The 25410-nt window shown below is 39.8% G+C and overlaps 1 protein-coding gene across 1 annotated transcript; it reads right to left on the bottom strand.

The window, feature by feature from the left end:
• Positions 1 to 739: 739 nt before the first annotated feature.
• fhdc2 (FH2 domain containing 2) lies at positions 740 to 25410 on the bottom strand. Its single transcript, XM_056265192.1, has 12 exons — positions 25241 to 25410; positions 19842 to 20273; positions 16689 to 16750; positions 13176 to 13278; positions 12986 to 13071; positions 9686 to 9786; positions 8636 to 8706; positions 8449 to 8556; positions 8217 to 8287; positions 5367 to 5484; positions 5124 to 5288; positions 740 to 2268 (listed from the first exon to the last, which is right to left on the bottom strand). The coding sequence occupies exons 2-12, from the start codon at positions 20148 to 20150 to the stop codon at positions 877 to 879; spliced, it is 2586 nt and encodes an 861-aa protein (XP_056121167.1). The 5' UTR covers positions 20151 to 20273; positions 25241 to 25410; the 3' UTR covers positions 740 to 876.

The following is a 25410-nucleotide window of genomic DNA, read 5'->3' on the forward strand; positions in this document are numbered from 1 at the left end:
GGCTCCTTTATTTCCAAAGGAGACAACAGTTGACCGCTCACACACCTTTAGTTCCTCATGCACAGGGTCGGGAATCGACAATTCTGGAATCGAATACTTGAGGTCAGGAATCGGATACTTGTTATAAAATTCAAATTTCGATTCTTCTTATCGATTTCAATGTGAGTTTTCAAGTGTGAGGCGATATTGGGCAACTCTTAAAGTGACACTACTCTATAATAACACTTATCAAACAACCAACGCCAGAGAGAAAATTCGACTGAATAACTTTAGTAACTATATTTGTAATGTATATTTTATTTATAAAGTGCAGTGTTATTTTACATTTGATTGCAGTTTCTGCACCTGAACACCTGAAAATCTTAAAACACTGTTTATTTCAATCGTATCTTTGTTCAGTTGTGTGTGTTTGCTGCGATTGCTAATTTTATTTTTTTGTCTTGTCTTTAATAATGCTTGAAATTTATATTAGTTAGTTTTCTATGGTATTTTTAAACCACAGGCAAAGTGTTCTGATTTTTTGCTCATGATATTCATGATTAAATGTTTTGCAATAAGACTAAATGTGAATGATATCTACTCCCATGTTTGGGTCAAATGAGGACAAACCCAACATTTGGTATACATTTTTTTATTACATTTTTAAACCCAATGGTTGGGTTTGTCCATATTTGACCCAAACACGGGTTAAAACAACCCAGCATTTTTTAGAGTGTATTTTTTTTTTTACCTAATTGGATTCGAAATTAAGAATCGATAAGCAGAATCGAAATAGTAATCGTTCAAATTCGAACGATTCCCAACCCTACTCGCGCATGTTACGACATCTCATAAATGCACAGATAATGTCGGCTCAAGAGTGGAAGGAACCCGATATCACCTCCACAGGGGCTGGGCGGCAGCTCTGGGGATTTTAGGGCCTGGTATTCTGGTGTTTGTCTTGGCTTTGGCTGCACTTATGATGGCCGTGCGGATGGTCTTCGCAGTCGTAGCCGCGGTGGGACTCTGTATGGTGTGGTTAGCCGCGGATTCAGAGTTGGGCGCTAGCCGTTTGGACACGCGAAGTGGCGAGCCCCTCACAAACGGCTTGTCTTCGTCCTGCTTCGACTTTTCAACGGCGTTACCTTTTAGTTTCCCCGTATCTGACGGCGCGTTCACTTTCTGCCTCGCACTGCTATTACGTTTGAGCTCATTTTGCCCTCCGCTGAAGCGTTTCATTAGCGATGTGCGTACGGATGCGGGACGCGATACCTGACTAGCTGATGAACTATCAGCGGGAGTCTTGTGAACTCTTGGGATCCCGCTATAGTTAGAAGGCGCTCCTCGGGGAACCATCAGTCTTTTAGTCGGCCCTCGAGTGGGAGTTTTTAGACGGCTATCATCCTTAGCATGGGGTGAGCTAGCGCAATCTCGCTCCTCAGCTTCCCGCTCTTTCCTCCATTTTGAGCAGTGATTATTGGTGGCTGGTCGTGTCACGGTTGGAGAAAGGCTCTCGTAGGAGCGAAGGCCCTTCACTAGCGTGTGGCACTCCAGCGTTTCTCCAACACGAGGGTAAACGTTCTCTCGCTCTGCGCTACACGCCTCCCGCGCGAGATTAGCTTCACACGCGCTTGTCCACGTCTTGTCCGTTTTGGTGTCTGTCTCTAGTGTTGCTCCTCTTTGAGATTGAGACTCTTTGTGATTTACACAATCCTTCTTCTCAGGATCCTTCTCAGCGCCGGTCTGCGTCAGCCTTTCAGGGGCGTCTTGAACCCGTTTCTCAACTTTCAGCACTTTGTTAGGGGATATTCCTGCGAGCGGGAGGACATTCACTGCCCCCTGCTGATGTGACGTGATACTTGTTTTTCCCAAAGCAACAAAAGCGTTATCACTGGGGACTGTCCTCGTATTCAACCTAGAATGGCTTTTCCCAGTGTCTGCTGAGTCCTGCTGAAGGCCACACGTAGCATCTGTGCTTAACTCCTGAGTCTCCTCACTCTTCTGCAGTGAGTGTCTCATGAGCGCTGAGTCTCTCAGGGTTGAGTTCGGCTGCTGTTGGATGTCAGATGTGGTGTTTCTCTCGCCGGAGCGGAGGAAGTATTGTGAGAGTCTGCGCAGGCTTCGCCGGCTGCCCGTGTAACTCAAGCTCCTCTGCAGGGCGTGATCCAGGTCGTCGGATCCGCGCTCCTCTTCCAGGCCCGTACACAGAGCCAGGGATCGACGCTTTCCCACGTTCTCACGCTCGCGAGCCACGCGCCGCTGCTCCTGCAACTCCCTCTCTGTGTTCTCCTGTCAGGACACAAGCCAGAGGTGGACACTTCAGTTCACTTCAATGAGCCGACTCACAGATTTGTGTCACTTAATGTGCATGGAAGATTTTACATGTATAAAAATGTAATACATGCAAGTAAATATAGTGTACATAACCACATACTGTTGATGGATATTAATAAAATGTATTCAATTTAATCAAGTTAAATGCATGCCTTTATTTGGCCTTTTAATCTTTATTTGTTTGCTTATTAACATGCCTTTTATTGCCATTATCTGTAACTTGTTTAACTGTCACCTGCCCGTATACGGGCAACCTAAATTTACTTCACTATATTACTATTAAATGAATCTAGTCATGACAAACTATATATCGTTGGAAAGGTCTAAGACTCCTTAATAGATATTTTAGCGCTGTTTTTTTCTTACAAATTATGTATGAACAGTAATATATGAATTTATGACAAGAGTGCGCCTCAAAAAATCGACGTCATTACAGGAGTTTCTGACCTTTGTCACCAAAAAGTTGACGCACACACTTTTAATAATTGAAACTTTGGTTTTTAATGCTAAAAGTTCATAATAAAACATAATCTAGTATTTGTCAATAAAAAAAGATACAATTATATTTTAAAAAGTAAAGTAAAAAGTCCTCTAAAAAGTATAATATATATTATATATATATATATAATTTTTTATTATTATTATATCACATATTTTAGTAGTTATCATAAATTAGGTATCATTTGAAAGCTTACGAACTCAGAATTCATCCTGTGAAAACCGTTTTGAAATTGGACGTTGCGTTACCATAGAAACGGTATTTTTTTATTAGGCCCCTCCCCTTTTGGGCATCATCTTTCATAATTTATCATCAAAAATGTTCTAATCTTGACAAAACACATATTGTCAGAAAGGTCTGAGTCTCAAGGTTCCATATTTAGTGACAGAAGTGATATTTGGATAGAAATTTATTAATTTGTAATGGCAGAATGCATACAATTAAATTCAATGGAATGCAATGCACCCGGTGGCTATTTTGGGTATTACGCCTAAACAAAATCTCATGGGAACTTCAATGTTTGTGATATCAACTTCAAATTTGGAACACAACTTGGTTAGATTTTCTGTCATTTTTAGGCTGAAACCTATATTAATTTCTATATATTTTTAATAAAAGAAAAATATATATTTTATTATATTTTCATAACAATAAACTTAAACTTCAATAACTTTTAAATAATTTAATTCTATTAATTTATTCCACTTCAGCAATAATCTGCCAAGAGTCTTCTTTTAAAAGAGACCAACCGTAAGTCTTTAGTACAAAGGCTTCATGAATTACAACCGTTTAAGTTTGGGTAGTGCATTTTCACGTCAACGCTCAAAAAGGGGGGTGACAGCTAAAAGCTTAATATGTTTTATAATACTTTAATATTAATACATTTAATATTTCAAACTTAACATTTAATGGTTGCTGCATGGTTGATAGTGTTGCAATGGTAATTCCGACTTTTTTATCTCATAATTATGACTTTTTTAAATTGTGAGAAAGTCAGATTTGAAACACGATTTCAATGAGCCGATTCACAGATTTGTGTCACTTAAAATGTTCATGGAAGATTTTACATGTATAAAAAATGTTTATTACATACAAGTAATTAATAATAATTTGTTACATTTATATAGCGCTTTATATATACTTTATTTATACAAGTAAATATAGTGTATATAACCACATACTGTTGATGGATATTAATAAAATGTATTAAATTTGATCAAGTTAAATGCATGACTTTATTTTGGCCTTTTAATGTTTATTTTGCCTATTAACATGCCTTTTATTGCCATTATCTATAACTAGCTTTTTAATACATTTTAAAATACTACACATTAAACATTTGAACAACTGCATGGTTGAGGTGATGGTTCTTCTGATTGGAAGAAAAATCTTGCAATATGATTGGCATTTACAGATCAAATGAAGTTGCTGTTTTCTATTCAAGCTTGTTTTCACCGCAGAATTAAAAATAAAAATGGTAATTGCGACTTTTTATCTCACAATTATTTTATTCTCACAATTGCGAGTTTACGTATCGCAATTGACTTTTTATATCACAAATGCGAGAGAAAAAGTCAGAATTGCATATTTTATTTTTTATTCAGTGGCGGAAACAAGCTTCCATAGTTTTCCTGTTGGTTAGTAGCAAATATTTATATTATCAATAATATTACCAAACAATCTAACCAATTAAACGTCAGTTAAGTGGTTGCTATCCATCACATTTACATGAAAATGTCAAGTTAAACTTTGTTTGTGTTTGTAATAACACTTTCAGATTCAGATTTTTGCAGCTCTAGGTTCAGGCAAGTACTTTAAAGTCCCCCTGTGGTGTAAATCCAGCTTTTAATGTTGTTTATGTGTCTATGTGGTGTTTTTAATATGCTTTAAGACACACCATGTGTAAGTTCATAAGTCGACAGCATTGCTGAGTATTTTCTGCTTAAAACTGCAGTGAACCAAAGACAGTCTCAAAAACACGGTTTGAAATCGCTGGTGTTTCTGACGTCACAAACGACCTTGTAACCAATCAGATCAACGTGTGATCGTCAACCAGTGGATCTCTGAGCTGAGTGAGTGAGTGGAGGCGGGGCTCATTTGCATATTCATAGAACCGCGCATACTAAATAAGGCAAGGGTGTCGAGTTACATTCCAGATATTTTAAGGCATGAAGAATTGTTTTTCAAGGAAAAAACGTTTAAATATGCCATTTTGGTGATCAAAGATGAGTTTAGGGATAAAATGATTGACTTCAGGGGGACTTTAAACTTCATTTGAGTAGCTTCTATTTAAAGAGACAGTCCGGCTCACCTGCACGGCTCTCTGGAAGCGATGGCAGAAGCCGTGGAAGATCAGACAGGCCTCCTCCAGTCTGAAGGTCTTGTCATCTTCACAGAAGAACTCCACTAAAGCCTTGCTGCTCCCCTCTAAGCTTTCCAGCTCCTCCTGAGCTTCGGCCAGCCTCACCTCCGCTACCTGAAGGAAGAAGTGAGGGATTTACACCTGAACAGGAGCATCAGCATCTGTGAACATGACCTGGACACACACACACACCTCTAGAAAGGCTCTGGTCTGCATCTGGATTTCAGCGTCGGCCTGAGCTCGGACTCTGAGCGCTGAGACTCGGCTTTGCAGTCGAGAAAGATCCTCCAGCACAGACTCTTCTGACAACCTGAACACAAAAATACCTGATCATTCACTCTCTAATATTATCCACTGAGGAATACGTGCACAACTTACTTTTGTGTACAGCTGATGAAAATGATGTCACAACAAACAAAGCCTATTTTAACCCTTCATCCTTCCCTCGGCTCACTTTGCCCTGGAAATTTCTTTGGAATTATTTTTTTTCAGAGGGGTCCAATGACATTTGTCGCACTTGAACCATGAATACACACAATGTTTTTTTTAATGGATTTGAGGTTGAAATTGTAAAAAGGAACAAATCCTTCGCTCGCGGGTCAATTTGACTTCCTTAGGAATGAATGGGATGCGAGGAATGCTTCAGTACACATAGAAAAAACTAAAAATGCTCAAAATTCAAAACTAAAAATGCTAAAACTTTACCAAAAAATTATTTTATAATGTCTACATGTGTATCTGAATCATAGACTGTAAAAAAAGATGGACGACGCCCCTTCGCTCTTTTCCATTGGAGAGAACTGAAGCCGCCAGAGTCCCGATATGGCGCTGACATATTGGAACTTGAGTCTGCGCAGTAGCGTTTTCGGGACCAGTCATGCGCAGTCGTGAGCAGGAAGTAAAGCCGCGAAATCAAGGCCCCGCCCTCGCGCTCGTTGAATCAATCGCAAGCACACGCCCTGCACTTTTCTTAAGTGGCCTTGTCTGCTCCATTCCTCTCCAATGATGTCTGCTGTTTGCAGTACCTCGTTAAAATAAGGTAAATACAACTACTAACCACATAGTCAACATTATGAAAAAAAGTCCGTTGGTGCTTCAGTGACTACTTCACACAGAGAACCTGTCAATCACAGCTGTCAATCATGATGTCACAGCACCGTTTTTATAGCATCAAATAACTAACTAAAAACGAACTTATTTTAAAAACAAACACTTGAAATTACATCAACGTGATAGAAACTACAGTAAATGACAGAAACTATCTTTAGAAAAAAGATATGTGAAGTGTAATTTAATTATTTAGTTGGTCTCACGTCCTGTTGAATAACACGGGGAGGCGGGGCTTATGAGCTATACTAGGACCGGTCACCGGGGGACGATCGAGACGTTTTGGCTTCACTTTTGAGGGCTTGTGCGGCACGCTTGATCTGAATGCATACTGAAACTAACTGACTTTAGGACCCAGAGGAACAGCTCGTTTGCAGCATATAGAGCTATAAGGCCATCTAGTGGCAAGAGTTATGAAATATCATGATATATTATTTTATTTCCACAAGAGGTCGGCAAAGACACCCAAATGTAAGATATTTTAGGCTGAATTGAAAGGGCTATGCATGAAATTGTTTATTATTAAGTTATTTTGAATTTAAGTTAAAAGAATGTGATGAATGTGCTTAAATTACTATTTGTTGATTATTTATTGATTAAATCTAGTCATTTAAAGGTAGATAAAATAAAAAACAACAACAACAAAAAATCTCCAAAAAAAATTGCATTAAAAAATATATATTATCAAAATGAAATAAAATAAGCTTTCTGGACAAAAAAAAAAAAACGTAAGTATAATTTTAGGGCTTTGGGTAATTTTGACCCGCGAGGGAAAGATTTGTTACAGGACGCGAGGGAAGGATGATATTTTCTTACTTAAATGTAAAATGTACTTTTTGATTTTGGGGTGAAATATGACCCAGACAGGCTTCATGACACTCATCCACTGATATTCTTCTAGACCAGTGTTATTTAAATGCCTGACCACGGGACATAATTGCGCCATTTTACCGTTTCTACAGATTAAAGTGAGCAGTGCGTCAAAACAACGGCTCACACTGGGTTGTTTATGGTAATGATCTTTCAGAGCTATATCTATAATATTTTTATCTAGAGCTAAAAGTGCTTCATTCAAGCCCTTTCCACTCTCTCTCTCTCTCTCTCTCTCTCTCTCTCTCTCTCTCTCTCTCTCTCTCTCTAAAAACATAAAGCGCCGCATTAAGAGCTGCAGAAGCACTCTTAAGAACAGAAGCAGAAACACAAAAACTAAAACACTGCAGAAAATTATAATGCAGCAAACACAATTAATTGTATCTGTCATACAGATGACTCTGACCGTTTAGCTAAACCAGGTTTGAGACAAGTTAATGTGTGGCGATTTTAGATGTTTTTTCATACATTTAGCATTATTAATCAGCATATGAAGAGCATTTCCTAATAAAAAAGGTTATAATTGGGAAAATGATTTAGAGCTGGCAAGAGAAGTTTGAAATTACTAGTTAACTTTGTTTTGTCCATGATGAGAGTTTTGGTGATTAGATTATGTACATTGTTTGTTTTTAAGTAGTTTATTGCTTTAAACAAAATATAAAAATGGTTCATACTTTTCTTAAGAGGTTTACCCGCACCTCCTGTAGGTTTGCTCAGTCCCGAGGCCTTCTGTGTGCCATACACAAAGGTGAATACATTTAAAATAAAAATAGCCTATTAAAACATCTGATATAAACTTTTTATAACTTTTTATACTTTTTTGGTAATTTTTTATTGTGGCTCTTTGGGCCCAGGGTTCTCATCTTTGATGAAAATTTGACCAATCGCATTTTTTCCCCCACAAAGTATACTACGGGCTGCCTCGATGGATGTGAATAACTGTTTCAAAACCTACGCTGGGAAGGAAATACAGAGGCCGGACCTTTCTGAACTTTAATTGAATACCCCTGTTCTCGACTGATCTCAGAGAGCGTAACAGCTCTCAGAAGGTGTTTGTCTCCTGACCTTGAAGCTGGACCCACGTGACTCAAGCGGCTGGGAAACATCAGCAAGTCTTTATCCTTCTTCACGGCCTCCTGTAGTAAAGAAGAAGAGGACGTCACTCGTGCCGAACCTCGTTTAGAACTTTATCCAACGCATTCCATTCTATCATTATGACATCATCGTGTGGTTTGCTTTCATGTGAAGAGGCATAATGAAAGGCAGGCTCGTGTGACATCATCACGACGACACTCACCATGGCAACAAAATGGAGGAGGTTCATGCCTGGTTTGTTGGCTTTGGTGTCGGCCAGTTTGAGCAGAGAGGAAATCCTGAATCCAGCAGCATTTCCAGCGTAACCACCCTGAGAGCACAAGAGACCTCAGAATGACTTCATACGAGGACATGGCTTATCAAAAACAGCGTGTGGATCAAAGACTCACAGCGTTCATGTAGTTCCCCGCCTTGAGCACCAGTCGCAGGATATAGTGAAGCTCGGGGCAGCTCAGCAGCTCTGCACAAACACAGGAGCATCAAGCACTGATGTACAGACATGATCTGTCAATCAAAGCCACTCACTCACACATAGGCCCATAGTGGACAAACATTTCCGTGTCAAAAACTGTCATGAAAACGTGAAGCTTAGGGCCAGACTTAAGTGTGGTCTCATTTTAAAGAAGACCCTTGGCAGATTATTGACAAGTAAAAAATAAATTAAAAAGTAAAACCAAAAAAAAGTTATATAGGTTTACGTGAAAATGATTAATGAACATTATTTTATATAAAATGTATATTTTATGAAACATGTTGAACTCTAAAACTGCTAGAAATCTAAACGAGTTGTGTTCCAAATTTGAGATTGATATCTCACAACAACTGCCAATTTATTACACACATAACCACACTCTGACATCCATACTAACACACACACACACAATTACAGCTGCATAATTTATCCAATTGGCTGTATAATATGCAGAAGCAGAACACCGGAATAAAGTGAGTATTTGCTTTATAGGCCAAACCTGAGAAAATGTCGACATCTGGTAAAAAAATAGTAAATTTTCTAATTTTGAAGCCTTGCCAACAGAATGAAAGCCTATTAACAAAGAGTGCGTCATTTTAGAGTTAAACGGCCCTGGGATTAAAAATTCCAGTTTTAATGGGTTTCAATGCGGACATTTTTGTCCAAAAGCTGCTGAGAGGAAGTATTGTGTGTTACTAGTGCAAAATAGATTTTTTAAAGGAAATGGGGGTGAAATAGTAAAATTCCAATACAAATACACACCTGTGCCAAAATTCATGCAGTTGGCATTAACACAGGCAAAATGATAAATAAATAAAAACACTGAAAAGACGAACATGTCCATAAGGATGCACAAGGGTTAAGCATCGCAGCAGAACTCAAGCACGAGGTCTCTGGTACTGTGAAGCGTTCAGAGCTGCAACCGCTCCAAACCAGCCCAGAGAGAGGCAGTTGTGTGAGTGTTTACCTCGAGCCGCCTCCCGCAGACATCCGGCTGCCACACAGAGAGAGGTCACCGCGGGGTCAAACTCCTGCTGGAGGATCAGGACGTCCAGGCGCATGCGGAAGCTGGTGATGATGATGAGGATTAATCAGCGCTCAGTGAAAGACACACGATGTGTTTAAACTAGTGTTGTCAAAAGTACAGAGTCCGACTTCGGTACCAAGTTGGTACTAAAATTTAAAAAATGTGACCATACCAGCATTGCCCACTAGCATTGTGAGGCCTCTGATTGGCCATTGTTTTCACATCTGTCAGCGATCCTAATGTCTCCACTGATAGACCGATCCGCTGATAGACTCCTACTTTCAAACGCTCCCGTGTGTATCTGTGTAACCGCTCGATGAAGACAACATGTTTTTGAAGCGTTGATAATTTAGCCAATCAGAGACATATATGTTGAGCGTGTGAATACAACGGCCAATCAGAGACGTATATGTTGAGTGCGTGAATACAACGGCCAATCAGAGACGTATATGTTGAGTGCGTGAAAACAATGGCCAATCAGAGACGTATATGTTGAGTGCGTGAACACAATGGCCAATCAGAGACGTATATGTTGAGGGCGTGAATACAACGGCCAATCAGAGACGTATATGTTGAGTGCGTGAAAACAATGGCCAATCAGAGACGTATATGTTGAGTGCGTGAACACAATGGCCAATCACAGACGTATATGTTGAGTGCGTGAACACAATGGCCAATCACAGACATATATGTTGAGTGCGTGAACACAATGGCCAATCAGAGACGTATATGTTGAGTGCGTGAATACAACGGCCAATCACAGACGTATATGTTGAGTGCATGAACACAATGGCCAATCACAGACGTATATGTTGAGTGCGTGAACACAATGGCCAATCACAGACGTATATGTTGAGTGCGTGAATACAACGGCCAATCACAGACGTATATGTTGAGTGCGTGAACACAATGGCCAATCAGAGACGTATATGTTGAGTGCGTGAACACAATGGCCAATCACAGACGTATATGTTGAGTGCGTGAACACAATGGCCAATCAGAGACGTATATGTTGAGTGCGTGAAAACAATGGCCAATCAGAGACGTATATGTTGAGTGCGTGAACACAATGGCCAATCACAGACGTATATGTTGAGTGCGTGAACACAATGGCCAATCAGAGACGTATATGTTGAGTGCGTGAACACAATGGCCAATCAGAGACGTATATGTTGAGTGCGTGAACACAATGGCCAATCACAGACGTATATGTTGAGTGCGTGAACACAATGGCCAATCAGAGACGTATATGTTGAGTGCGTGAACACAATGGCCAATCACAGACGTATATGTTGAGTGCGTGAACACAATGACCAATCACAGACGTATATGTTGAGTGCGTGAACACAATGGCCAATCACAGACGTATATGTTGAGTGCGTGAACACAATGGCCAATCAGAGACGTATATGTTGAGTGCGTGAATACAACGGCCAATTACAGACGTATATGTTAAGTGCGTGAACACAATGGCCAATCACAGACGTATATGTTAAGTGCGTGAATACAACGGCCAATCACAGACGTATATGTTGAGTGCGTGAACACAATGGCCAATCACAGACGTATATGTTAAGTGCGTGAACACAATGGCCAATCACAGACGTATATGTTGAGTGCGTGAATACAACGGCCAATTACAGACGTATATGTTAAGTGCGTGAACACAATGGCCAATCACAGACGTATATGTTGAGTGCGTGAACACAATGGCCAATCACAGACGTTTATGTTAAGTACGTGAACACAACGGCCAATCACAGACGTATATGTTGAGTGCGTGAATACAACGGCCAATCACAGACGTATATGTTGAGTGCGTGAACACAATGGCCAATCACAGACGTATATGTTGAGTGCGTGAACACAACGGCCAATCACAGACGTATATGTTGAGTGCGTGAACACAATGGCCAATCACAGACGTATATGTTGAGTGCGTGAACACAATGGCCAATCACAGACGTATATGTTGAGTGCGTGAATACAACGGCCAATCAGAGACGTATATGTTGAGTGCGTGAACACAACGGCCAATCACAGACGTATATGTTGAGTGCGTGAACACAATGGCCAATCACAGACGTATATGTTGAGTGCGTGAACACAATGGCCAATCACAGACGTATATGTTGAGTGCGTGAACACAATGGCCAATCACAGACGTATATGTTGAGTGCGTGAACACAATGGCCAATCACAGACGTATATGTTGAGTGCGTGAACACAATGGCCAATCACAGACGTATATGTTGAGTGCATGAACACAATGGCCAATCAGAGACGTATATGTTGAGTGCGTGAACACAATGGCCAATCACAGACGTATATGTTGAGTGCGTGAACACAATGGCCAATCACAGACGTATATGTTGAGTGCGTGAACACAATGGCCAATCACAGATGTATATGTTGAGTGCGTAAATACAACGGCCAATCACAGACGTATATGTTGAGTGCGTGAACACAATGGCCAATCACAGACGTATATGTTGAGTGCGTGAACACAACGGCCAATCACAGACGTATATGTTGAGTGCGTGAACACAATGGCCAATCACAGACGTATATGTGGAGTGCGTGAATACAACGGCCAATCAGAGACTTATATGTCAACATGACATCATGACTTTGCGTAAACATACACGCCACTTTCAAGTCAAGTGGCGTGTTATCTATACGCATTTTGAGCTATCCGCATGTATGTCCACGCCGAAATCTTTTGCGTGTATGTCGACGCCATTAAATGTCCGAGTGATTCCGCGTGTATGTGTACGCCGTTAAATGTCCGAGCGAAACGAAGCAAAATCTATATCTACATCTGTGGAGCGATATTTCTTTTCCTTGGATGGTAGGAGAACACTCATAAAGGGTATTAACCCCAGTGACGGGTAGGTTTAGGGACGGGGTTGGGGTAGGTCATGTATTTATATATACATAATACAGTAATATAACGTTAAGTCAAAGGCGTTGATAAACACGCTGAAAAGCGATCATGCGTGTTGATAGGACGCCAAAAATGGAAATACGAATTGGCGTGTCATACATACGCCATTTCATGAGATCAGTCTGTATATGTTGAGTGCATGAACACAATGGCCAATCACAGACATGCATGTTGAGCGTGAAAAACAGCGCTCAAAACAGCGCTAGAATCACATTTTTTAAATGGTATGGTACCGAAGTCTATACTTTTGACAACACTAGTGAATGCTGGATCATTCAGTCCTGAACTCTTACCTGGGTAACTCCACCAGTAAGAGAATGAAGAGATCCGGCTCTGCCAGTAAACTACGGTCACCGCTGAACTTCTTCAACCGGGCCTCCTGGACAAAAGGAAGCGCAGTGGCCTAATATTCAGCACTCAGTCCAACAGAAAGAGTTGTGACAGCAGCATCACGTGTAATTCTCAGTGTGAGAGAGCCGATACCTCTTCATTATCAGGCAGAAGTTTGCAGAGCTCCGCCAGTTTCTCCGCTCCGTAACGCTCTCCGGCTCCTCGCCTCACGTCCTCCACGATCTCCTCCACAGCGCTGGGAAAAGAGGAGAGCACTGCCACATCACTTTCAAGCATTCCCTCTGTCAATCTGTGGTACATGTAGTAGTCTAAAGCCCTATTCGGGCGGTAATGGTTTCTTATGGGGTCGTATGGTATTTTCATCATTTTCAGGGGTTAGGCTGTGAGTTTATTGCCGTCCGAATCCACATCTCTGAGTTTACAAGAAGAAAAAGGCATGTAAACATTAAAAATACAAACCATGAAGCTTCGTTTTAACCTCATGTTAATAAGAGGCTGTATTAACTCGCGTATTTCCATTTTTTAAAATGACATCCTTTTGAGATAAAATACAAGAAGAAACATTTCAAATATAACATACGCGTGTCGTTCCCATTTTTAAAAATGAGCATTAAATAAATAATAAATAGAACCTTATTTTCCTGTTATTAAATTTAATAGGAATTTATTCATATTATTCCAAGCATATGACATGAGCAGCGCGTTAGCACTGAGATGCCATGCAAATTTATTTTTACAGACATCCACATAAGAAACAATTACCGTCCGATTATGGTTTTAGTTGTATTGGACTAAAGGTCAAGGGTTCTGGATTTTATCTCTGATTTGACCCTGATTTAAAGGGATACTCCACTTTTTTTGGAAATAGGCTCATTTTACAACTCCCCCAGAGTTAAACTGTTGAGTTTTACCGTTTTTGAATCCATTCAGCCGATCTCCGGTTCTGGCGGTACCACTTTTAGCATAGCTTAGCATACATCATTGGAGTGGACAAGACCATTAGCATTTCTAAAAAAAAAAATGACCAAAGAGTTTCGATATTTTTCCTATTTAAAACTTGACTCTTCTGTAGTTACATCGTGCACTAAGACCGACGGAAAATGTAAAGTTGCGATTTTCTAGGCTGATATGGCTAGGAACTATACTCTCATTCCTGCGTAATAATCAAGACACTTTACTGCCGTACCATGAGTGCAGCAGGCGTAATGATATGAAACAGCGCCTGAAAATAGGCCACCTTCCGTCAACACAACGGAACTATTTTCAGGCGCTGTGTCATATCAAGTTTTAAATAGGAAAAATCAAGTTTTAAATAGGAAAAATATCGAAACTCTTTGGTCATTTTTTTTTTAGAAATGCTAATGGTCTTGTCCACTTCAATGATGTATGCTAAGCTATGCTAAAAGTGGTACCGCCAGAACCGGAGATCGGCTGAATGGATTCAAAAACGGTAAAACTCAACAGTTTAACTCTGGGGGAGTCGTAAAATGAGCCTATTTCCAACAAAAGTGGAGTATCCCTTTAAATCAGGGTTCCGGCCGTGAGACACACGCAATTCAGCCAGTTCACACACTCACCCGCCACACCGTGTATTTTATTATAATGTATTAATAGTCTTTCTAGTTACATTAAGGCTACATGTATTAAAGCAGACAACACAAAACACATTTCATAAGCTGGAGTGTTGTACACACAAACACACACACACACACCTTAATACTCTAGTCTAATATGTCCATTTGTTCCCACCACACAATAAATCATTATACCATTTCGACTAGACACATTCAAAATGCAAAAAGATTTGTTTTTCCAAACTGTTTGGAGCAATTTGTTATATTTTTGTAATTTTGAAATATATTTTGAAATATAACATTAAAGAGTATATTTGATGTGATGAATAGCTCTGTCATTTATCAGATTTACCAATTGTTATCATTTCAATTTGTGCTGGTTAATTATGGACAATGGGTAAAATTGGGGGGGGCGGGGCTCCGTTAGGGCTCCTCCCCTAACCCCATGTGATCTCACTCCAAGCTTTTGATGAAACTTGAGAAGCCTGCTTAAATCAATGCATTTTAACATTTGGCCAGTGCAGCGCCTGGTCCTCTTGACCTGAACGAGGTCATATTCACTTGGACATGTGGATGTGTGTGTGTCAAACCCACAGCTGGTTCTTTTGCTCGTCTCAAAAAAAAAAGGTTTACAAGACCCAACTAGTTTATGTTTTGTATTTTTATGACATGTAATTGTTAATGTCAGAGAGTATTGAAGGCTCTCGTGGTTTCTTCGTGGCGTTCAAAATGAAATAATGAAAAGGTATTACAGAACAAAGACCGGCTTTGGCCACAGCGGAGCATAATTCATACTCATACACTTCAAAAGTGTGCACTTATGTGAGGTTACACACACACACACACACAGGGAAATGTGTTTGTCTGCGTGAGCACTTCTCCGTAATTCCCCCACATGTTCTGACAGATATCAGTCCCATGGAAGAGGTTTGCAAACTCAAATGGGAACTCCCATATATTTACTCAGAGAGCAAGTGCTGACATGAAAACGCCAACCTTATTCATTAAACAACGGCATTGAAAGGGATGAATAATGATTTATGAACTGATTTCACTCTGCATCACTTAAATGGATCACATTTCTTTGGAAACACCTGAATTGAAACAGATATATTTAATCTCAGAGCATATTTTGAGAAGGTGCAGGAGAGATCAGGTTTCATTCCTCATCACGGCTCAGCAGGTGTGACCTTTGACCTCCTCCACTGACCATCTAAACCAGCTGTTCTGATTGGACGGCATCTCCTGAGCACTTGCCACTTTCATTCACACATCTATCCTCCGTCTGAGGGCAATCAACGACTCAAAATAAACACAGCCTGGAGACACTGCCCGTCTAAAGTGTTGAGACGCTTCCTCAGGACACCTTCATTTCCTATTCCTAACAAATGGCGCTGTGACAAAAACGGCCAATACAAATATCTAGAGAGCAGGGCGGCCAATATAATACCAATGCATATGAGGGTGTAACAATATAATGCATCAATATGTATCGTGGATAGTGACTGTATTGTGTATTATGTGAGAAAAAAATCACTTTTTCAGAGTTTTAGTGTCAGTACTATTAAACTACTGTATATAATGTTGAATATAATGCACTGGGGGAATATGTGTGTGTGCTGATAATGCCAGATGTCTGATGTTACCAGTAAAAGTGGCCGATATTATTATAAATATATCTAGTCAGTGACAGAGATCAAGCATATTCATCTACAATAATTCAGTGTTTTCATCTTCAGAATCATGAATATTGTTATTCTGCTGTCTCTATTGTCCTGTGCTTTGGGTTTCAGCACCGAGACTATTCATTCACACACACAATGTAACACCAAATTTAGCTTTTTAATCAACAGCACATTTTTTGTTAATCTTTTACCATATATCTTGGATTATCGCAATAATATAGTATCGTGAGTTCAGTCTTGTGATACGCATCGAATCGTGACATGAGGGTCTCGTTACACCCCTAATATGAGCACAAAATAAATTGTAGAAATGAAATGAAGAGTTCTTTAACTTATTTATCCTTTTGATTGGCCTGGCTAATATATCAAATTAAACCAAAACTTACATTTTCAGCTGCCGCAGAAATATCCCAACATTCATGCTGCGTTTTGAGTCGAGCAGCGTAACCTGCAAACACAGACACACACAGGCGATCAGCTCACAGACACACACAGCCGATCAGCTCACAGACACTGACTAACCCATCGAAAGGGAACAGTGAAGTCCAATGCCTTCAACAATAAATTAAGTCTGCACATGTCATTCTGTGAAAACATGCATATGGGAGTCTCTGGCCATTGAATCTCCCAGTTTTTCAGTCACAAACATTGCATTTCTGTCAGATAAGTGAAGTTAATATTTAAACACACACCACAGGTATTTCATGACCCTTGACGTCGTTCACTACCCTCGCACTCATTCATTTTTTAAGTTAAACATCAACCTTTCTTAGTACTCCTTGTTTGTTTATTCATTATAAACAAACAAGAAAAAAAATGATCAAAGAATGTCTGTTTTAATTTATTTTTTTAAGTGTATAGGGTTGCTAGCGACAATAGCGCCAAAAAAAAAATGTTCAGTGCATCAATTGAATCTTTTAATGACTTTAAAAAGTGCAATTTACGTTTATTCCTAAAGGTGGGAATTTCTGATTCACAATGATGACGTGAAGTTTCACTCATAATTACCGCAGGCATAACACAAAAGGATACACAAGTATCATCAGAAAAACTCAGCAAGTACTGTGTGCGGTCAAATATTGGTTACGATAGTTTGGGGAATATGGTTGAGATTGTGAATATGAGCCCGAAGCTGAATGTATTGGGGAAACAAAAATATGGCATGCTTTTTGTTCTTTTGTAATGGTTATTAAAATATGAGGAGACGATATAGATCTGAAGACCCGAATATGTAATAATGATAGGTGAAACAGCCATGCATTTAAGGCTTTAAAAGTTAAAGTTACTTTTATAAAACTTTGTTGTGCTTGGTCCAGCTGAACACAAGAACATCCTTTAAAAACGGTCTCTAGATGTCACCTGACGGTCATGGCCAGGGCTTGTCATTCACTTGTTTGCTCATCAGTCGCTGTGGCCAGTGGTTTTCTAAAGTTACGAGCCACTCAGCATTTACACTGGCCATAATTTTGACATCGATAACATGGGGAAAACTCCCATATAGATATTTTTAGTATAATCTCTTAATTTAGCATCAGGAATATTAGGCTTCTGTCACTTTAAGAGCTGACGCACGGACCCGTTATACTGTTACACGTGTGTTTTCTTTCTCAACTGTTTACGCTCACTTTAAACAGAAACAACTGTGTTTACGTAAATACTCGTCAAGACCGGCATTTTGACATTATTTAGTGTGTTTTTGACCGTTTAAAGACCCACTCCGATGAAAATAATGTTTTTCTAGGTGTTAACATGTTCTTGTGGCATTTTTCTGTTGTTAGAGGACATATCTTGAGAAAAATAAGCTCAAAGTTGTATTTCTGAGTATTTCTACATTCAAATGGCTGTGAATCAGTAGCAGACGCTAAAATGCCGCTAAAATAGACTGGAGTTGTGACGTAGTAACTCCACTGGGCGTCTCCACACGCGACGTCTTGGAGTGAAATAATGATCGGTGATCGGTGATAACTTTGATTAACTTCGTATAATAATAATTAACGTGTATATAATACTGTTGCCCCACCGGTATTGGGGGTGTAAGCTAGCGGGAGAGACAGAGCTCTCAGCAACGGGCAGGGGGAGGGGCGTCTCCGTGCCAACGGCTCCGCCCACAACGCAGAGGCGAATTGCTAATGAGCTACTGCCGCTCTGCTGAAGCGAAGTCCCAGAAAACGGCACAGGTTTTGTGATTTTGGCTAAAAATGGCATAATCATAATTTAAAGACCACTGGGAATGTTTAAAAATAGCTCAAAATATGATCGGAGTGGGACTTTAAGGGCAATAAGCAGCGAAGAAGAGCTCAATTTATTACTGAGGCGGCTTTTTGTGTGTGAACTTTGTGTTTGAGCACAAAATCTGCAGGAATGAGTAAAATTATGTGCAAAACACACAATCCCACGGTGAAATTCAAGCCCTGTAACAGCAACAATATTCATCTGGAGCAAATGAATGGAGTGAGTGAAGAGAGGCGGGTTTGTGTGTCACTCGAGAGAGAGAGAGAGAGAGAGAGAGAGAGAGAGAGAGAGAGAGAGAGAGAGAGAGAGAGAGAGAGAGAGAGAGAGAGAGAGAGAGAGAGAGACGCTGGTATTGTGTATCTATTCTGCGGGAAATTAGCGTTTCAGATATTTCAGTATCGATATGTATCGAAAAAGCAATATTTTTGACAACACTACATTGAACTCAGTATTATTTCAGATGCCTTTTTAAAAGACTACGATTGAAAAATGAGGTCTATATAAAATTCAACCAGCTAAAGTAGCTAGTAAGAGTGACTGCGTTACACACCACTGATGAAATACACACACATAAGTCAAACCCTGGTCATGACCCCACGCAGTAAAAAATGCTGGGTTGTTCTTTTAACCCAACCGTTGGGTTACACATATTGGGTCACTATGTTGGGTTATTTTCCAAAAATGTTGGGTCATTTCTAAAATCCTTGTGTAATTTCTAGTAATAACCTGGCTGTTGGGTTACGCATGTTGTATGTACACAACTGTATTTAATTTTTTTTTACACAATTATGTATATTTGCATTAAATTCTACACTCCCCAATATTTAGTTTCTAATTTAAAAATATATTTGTTCACTCTAAAAAATGCTGGGTTGTTTCAACCCAAATTTGGGTCAAATATGGACAAATCCAGCCGTTGGGTTAAATTTTTAAGTTACATTTTTAACCCAACGTTTGTGTTACATTTTTAACCCAACGTTTGTGTTTGTCCATATTTGACCCAAAATTGGTTTACAACAACCCAGCATTTTTGGAGTGTTGAGACATATTGTTTTATACAAATAAACAATCTGTATTTTAAAAACAGTGTATTTTATTTATTAACATGTCATAAAGTTAACTTAACTGTTGGGTTACTTTTAACCCAATGCATTGGGTTAAAAATAACCCACAGTTGGGAAGGAGCTATACCACCCCATAGCTGGGTTACCCTTTGGGTTATTTTTAACCCAACATTATTAAGTGAGTTTATATATCTAGTTTTGCAAGAAGCATGCATGGCAGATAATGAAACCGCGTGCTCTTACTTTGTCCACACTCATCTCTAGTGGAGACCTGCTCCTCAGCAAACTGCGCCGAAAGCCAGCGGCCCGGTCCGGCTTCACGCCCTCTTTCTGCCCGAAGAGCTCGTCCAGAGAGCTGAGGTCGATGGAGAGGTCAGTGTCCTCGTCCTGCGAGCCGCTCCACACACTCGCTCGCCCCTCCACACGCTCCTTAGGGATCCGCTCCCAGTTGAGATTGCGAAGCCGGTGCTTGCGGCCAGAGTCTGTGCGGGTCAGAGGAGGAGGAGGAAGAGGAGGAGGAGGAGGAGGAGGGGGGATCGGGACGGTGGCCATGAGTCTCACTTCCGGCTCCTGGGTGTCATCAAAGTATGTGCCGTGAAACGTTAAAGACTTTAATCTTCAGAGAATCGATATAGCACAGCAGGAGAAAGATGGCATCCGCTCGCTCGGGTGTATCTGCAGCGGGACAGAAGAGCGACAGACTGAGACTACAACTATTACACCGCAAACTCTCTAACAGCTAAAGCACGGCTTATCCCTAAAAATATCAAAACTAAATATATTAGAGGAAAAAAAATCTAGAGCTGAATTTTCAGCATCATTACTCCAGTCAGATCCTTCAGAAATCACTCTAATATGATGATCTGATGCTCAAGAAACATTTCTGATTATTATCAATGTTGAAAACAGTTGTGCTGCTTCAGATTTTTTATGTGATGCATTTAAGGATTCTACAAATAAAACATACAGCATATACACTAGCCAGGCAAAAAGAAAGTCGCTGTTTGGATTTAAATAGGCAAATGCAAGAGTCTAGAGCTGCATTTCCATTACAGATTTGCGCAAAACTTGTACAATATTTTGTATACGTAAAATATACATAAAAACTTTTTTGCGATATATAGGAGTTTTTGTGAAATTGTTTCCATTGGGCCTATTTTCGTGTTCAAATGTTTTTATTTGGTACTTCAGCAGAAGATCATTTGTAACTACCTTTTTTTATATATACAAACAAAATAATACAAAACAATACAAAATATAATCCAGCCCCACCCAAAAACTCAACCCAAAGGTGCTGTCCAATGGTAAAAGCAGGTGATGAAGGCATAGTAATCATTAATCTTCACTAGCTTGCAGAAAATAAATAAAATGTGACCACATTTTTTCAAATAACAAAATCTTGTTTTTTTAGAGTACACCTAATTCTTTCTAAATGTAGTGTACCAGTCCCATTGGGCCTATTTTCAATTCGCAATTTCAATTTGCGAAATTTGAAGAATAATGGAAACGCGGCTTATGTCTGGATCAATATTGCAGTGATTATTATCATGTTATATGTTTGGCAACAGTTCTTTTAACTCTAATTGATGGAGTGTGTAGCTTTTTAATTCTTAAACAACCATGTAGGAAGACTCATCATGGCCATATTCCAGGACCAAAAACTGTGCATCAATGTGCATCAGTTTTTGGTCAAGATCTTGTATTGTCAGTGCAAGAGTCCGGCTCTCTGTAAAGTCTCCTCCAGAACATCCCAAAGACTCTCAGTGAATTTAAGCTCTGGATTCATGTGTGAAAATGATGCTCCTCCCAACAATTATTTCACAGTCTGAGTCTGATGAATCTTGACTTTGTCATCCTGGAATATGGCCATGATGAGTCTTCCTACATGGCTGTTTATGAAATGAAAAGCTACACACTCCATCAATTAGGGTTAGAAGAACTGTTGCCAAACATATAGACACATAATAATCACCAATCATAGACTCTTAAGCATTTGCCTATTTAAAGGTGACATATTATTATTAAAGATGTAACATAAATCTATGGTGTCCCCAGAATGTGTCTGTGAAATTTCAGCTCAAAATACCAGACAGATCTTTTATTATAGCTTGTCAAATTTGCCACATTGTGAGGGTGAGCAAAAACATGCCGTTTTTGTGTATGTCCCTTTAAATGCAAATGAGCAGCTGTTGCTCCGCCTCCATTCAGAAGAGGGCGGAGCCTTTACACAAGCTTCAGATACTCATGCAAAATCTCAGAAATAACAGTAGCGAGTGCAGGCTTACGGAGAGACTCGGGAAGAGTTTCACTTATAGATGTTTCTGAATGTTAGTGGATACATCATTTATGTAGTTGTTGTGAAGTTACGTTGATTCATCTCATCGTCTTGCATGTACCATCATGTTTAACATGTTTAACTTTACGATGTGACATGTTCTGGTGTGTTCAGTGTTCGTCTGTGCTCAACCACAGAACAGTTAGCATGCTTTACTCAAACTTTTATCATTGCGTTAGAACTGGTCACTGTTGTCGCTTGCGAAAACCAAATGTCGGCTGGTGTGTGTAAACGTGCAGATTAATGATGGTAATATTATAATAAGATCCTCTTCATACGTCAGAAGGGGAGCGAACTCTGATCGGCTTATATTTTTGACATGCTTGCAGAGAAAGGCTCGCCAAAACAAAGTTACTGGGTTTCACTTTTCACGTTTTCTGTGTCGGTAGATGCACAGGCGACCCGATTATAGCACTCAAACACAGAAAAAGTCCGATTTTCATGATACGTCCCCTCTAAATCAAAACAGCCACTTTTATGTTGGCCGGGCAGTGTAGATTTTATTACAAAGGCTTCGAGAACCAGTGCTATCATCAAACTAAGATGACATCATGCCGTTCGTCCTCGCGTGCTTTAAACACACAAGCTCCGGTCATCAACGCACAATGAGGTTGTTTACAGCCATGACCCGAGTGAGCCTACGGGGTCGGGCACCTGGCAGCTCTTGTCCCCCAATTAACACGAGGGCGTCTGTAATGAGTGTGTGCTTCCCCGCAGGACTTGTGCTGCTGCAGGGACGTGTTTAACCTGAGGTGACTCTTTTAAAAGGGCCCGAGGTGTTGAGATCCCAGCACGTGAGAGCGCTCAAGCACTTTGTGTTTTCCGAGAAACTCCTGCCACATGTGTATCTACACACACCCTACGTGCGGTTCCTTCCTGCAGTCCAGTTCATTAATGCCAATGAGGCCACAGGACAATAACAGAAAGAGAAAAAGTGAGGCTGACACAGATTCAGGATTCCTGGCAGGGCAAACAAGCGGTGGTGCTGTCAAAAACATGAGAATGCTGTAATCCACGTACTTACGAATACTATATCTGCACCATTTTCCACAATAATAGTAATCAAAATGATGATAGAATGTAAATTCCTAAAGCATGACCCAAGCTGTTAGAAAATGAGACACTGTTCATTCCCTCAACCAACTTCATGGTCATTTGGTAAATCCTGGGATGCTTTAAATTGTATTCAAGTAGTTCATTTATGCTGGATATGTACCCGAGCGGCTGACATTTTCAAGAAACGGCTGAAGATGCATCTTTTTCGGCAACACTTGATCCATTAATACTTACACTTTCTTTTCTGTTCATTGCTACTCTATCTATTTAAAAAAAATATACTGCATTAGGCAAAACTGGGAAGGGTCACACCACTTACATATTGTTGTCCTATTGTTAGTTTAACTGCTTCTATTGCTCTCCTAATTTTTAAGTCGTTTTGTGGATAAAAGCGTCTGCTAAATGATTAAATGTATGTAATTTTTTTTAAGTCAGGTATCAACTGACAAGGCAATCGGTAGCAGGGGCGTAGCCAGTATTGGGCCAGGGCGGCACTGGCCCGCCCACATTACTCACTGGCCCGCCCAGGAAAGTTTGATAAAAATATTTTTTTTGTTTATTTTTATTATTCAAATGTATTTATGAAAATATATTAATATTTACCTGATTAATTGTTGACTGCTGTGTGTGTTTAATTTGTTTTTCGAATAAAATTTAACTGGTGAAGCAAGTTGTAGAAAGCCTCTCTCCGGAACGTTATTGGTTGCTATGGTTGCTGGGGGTTCCGATAGGAAAACTCTCAGTGGCGTCGGCGCCACAATAATGGCTAAACAACTTTCTTTAATGTGCTATTTGAAAAAAAGCAAGAGTTGAGGAAGAAGACACGCCACTGCCTTCATCTTCCGAGTCCACCCAGCCCAGTTCTTCCGACTCATTTCCCCAGGAGAAGGCTAGTCAGGTGCTGGCGCCGGCCGCTTCTTGCTCCCTCTCTCCCCGTCAGCCTGACGCGGGTTTATCCGCCGATCTAACTGTGATATTATTATTTTAGCTTACTTTAATTTATTTTCGGGTGAACTGTATTTGCACTGCTGAATAGAATAAAATAGACAGGTTATTGTGTCTATACTGGTTTGTCCAGCCTTTATTGAGCTCTGTTGGTTGAACATGATGATTTGCCGAATATAAAGGTGTAACTGTTTTTTCAGTTTGTCTATTAATGTTAATTATTATTGAAGTCATTTTTCAATAATTATTATTATTGAAGTCATTTTTTTCTAGACAAAAATATAGGCCCAGTCACATTTTCACTGGCCCACCCAAAATACAATTTCTGCCTACGCCACTGATCGGTAGATGTATATTTAGAGGGTTAGTTCACCCAAAATGAAAATTATGTCATTATTTACTCATCCTCATGTCGTCCCAAACCAGTAAGACTTCCGTTCATCTTCAGAACAGGACTTAAGATATTTTTAATGAAATCTGAGAGCTCTGTCCCTCCATTGACAGTCCACGCAACTACCACTTTCAAACCCCAGTAAAGACGTCATTAAAGTAATCCATGTGACTCCAGTGGTTTAACCTCAATTTAATGAAGCGACGCGAGGGCTTTGGAAGGATATGAGGGCGAGTAATTATTAATGAGGACATTTTATTTTTGGGTGAACTATACCTTTAAGAACTTACACAAGTGACAGTTATCATCATCATCGATCACCTCCAAAAGCCCCACTAATGACTCATCAATCGGTATAACTCGATTATGTAGAAACCGAAATAGAAATGGAATACAACTGTAAAAAACACCTATTTTCCTGGCCAGAGAATAGAGCACGCTCTATCAACGCATTACAACATTTTGGAGGAAAAAAAGCTAATATCAAAACGGCAAGTCAACATAATGCTGCATATCTACAGCCATTCACAGAAGATTAAAGCCTTTTGAGTCACTTTATGAAAGGCTTGGAAAGTTGTTTCTGCAGTTTGCAACGTCTTCGTCGTACGAACATTGCTTGAACTCCTTCTCATGTAATAAAAGCCTGGAAATAATATTCTTCAAACACCAGCATATATGAGCAAAACAGAAACATCATTTCTCAAACATGTAGATAAAAAATTTCAATTAGTGTCAGCCTGCTTTAAAATAAATCGCGCTGCAAATTAAAATGGCAAATGAAACGGCTACGATGAGAAATACTGTTCGGATAATGAAATTAAATAGAATAAACTCAAGACTTGGAATCAATTCAAAGAGGTCAGTCTGGTGTACTGTGCAGCAGAAAGACAGAAACACACATAAAACACCACTTACGTTTTACTTCGTATCATTACGGATGTAATCCAATTTAGAACAACATAAAATTGCAAAAAAAAAAATAGTTCCCGTCCAATGTGAGGAATTCTCGCGTGTGTCTATGAACATAAAACAGTTCCAAACACTTATAAACGCCGGGAGTCCCATTAACAAACTCAGTAGACTGG

This window comes from Rhinichthys klamathensis, unplaced genomic scaffold (assembly GCF_029890125.1).
Source record: "Rhinichthys klamathensis goyatoka isolate OS25496 unplaced genomic scaffold, OSU_Roscu_1.1 h1tg000230l_1, whole genome shotgun sequence".
Taxonomy (NCBI): Eukaryota; Metazoa; Chordata; class Actinopteri; order Cypriniformes; family Leuciscidae; genus Rhinichthys; species Rhinichthys klamathensis.

What these genes read in the sequence shown, in the direction of transcription:
- fhdc2 (XM_056265192.1), bottom strand. Translation starts at nt 20,150, where the DNA reads ATGGCCACCGTCCCGATCCCCCCTCCTCCTCCTCCTCCTCCTCTTCCT. An exon ending in TTTCTGCGGCAGCTGAAAAT is followed by an intron (nt 13,279 to 16,688) that starts GTAAGTTTTGGT and finishes CTCTTTTCCCAG; the next exon opens with CGCTGTGGAGGAGATCGTGG. An exon ending in CACGTGGGTCCAGCTTCAAG is followed by an intron (nt 5,485 to 8,216) that starts GTCAGGAGACAA and finishes TTTTGTGTTCAG; the next exon opens with GTTGTCAGAAGAGTCTGTGC.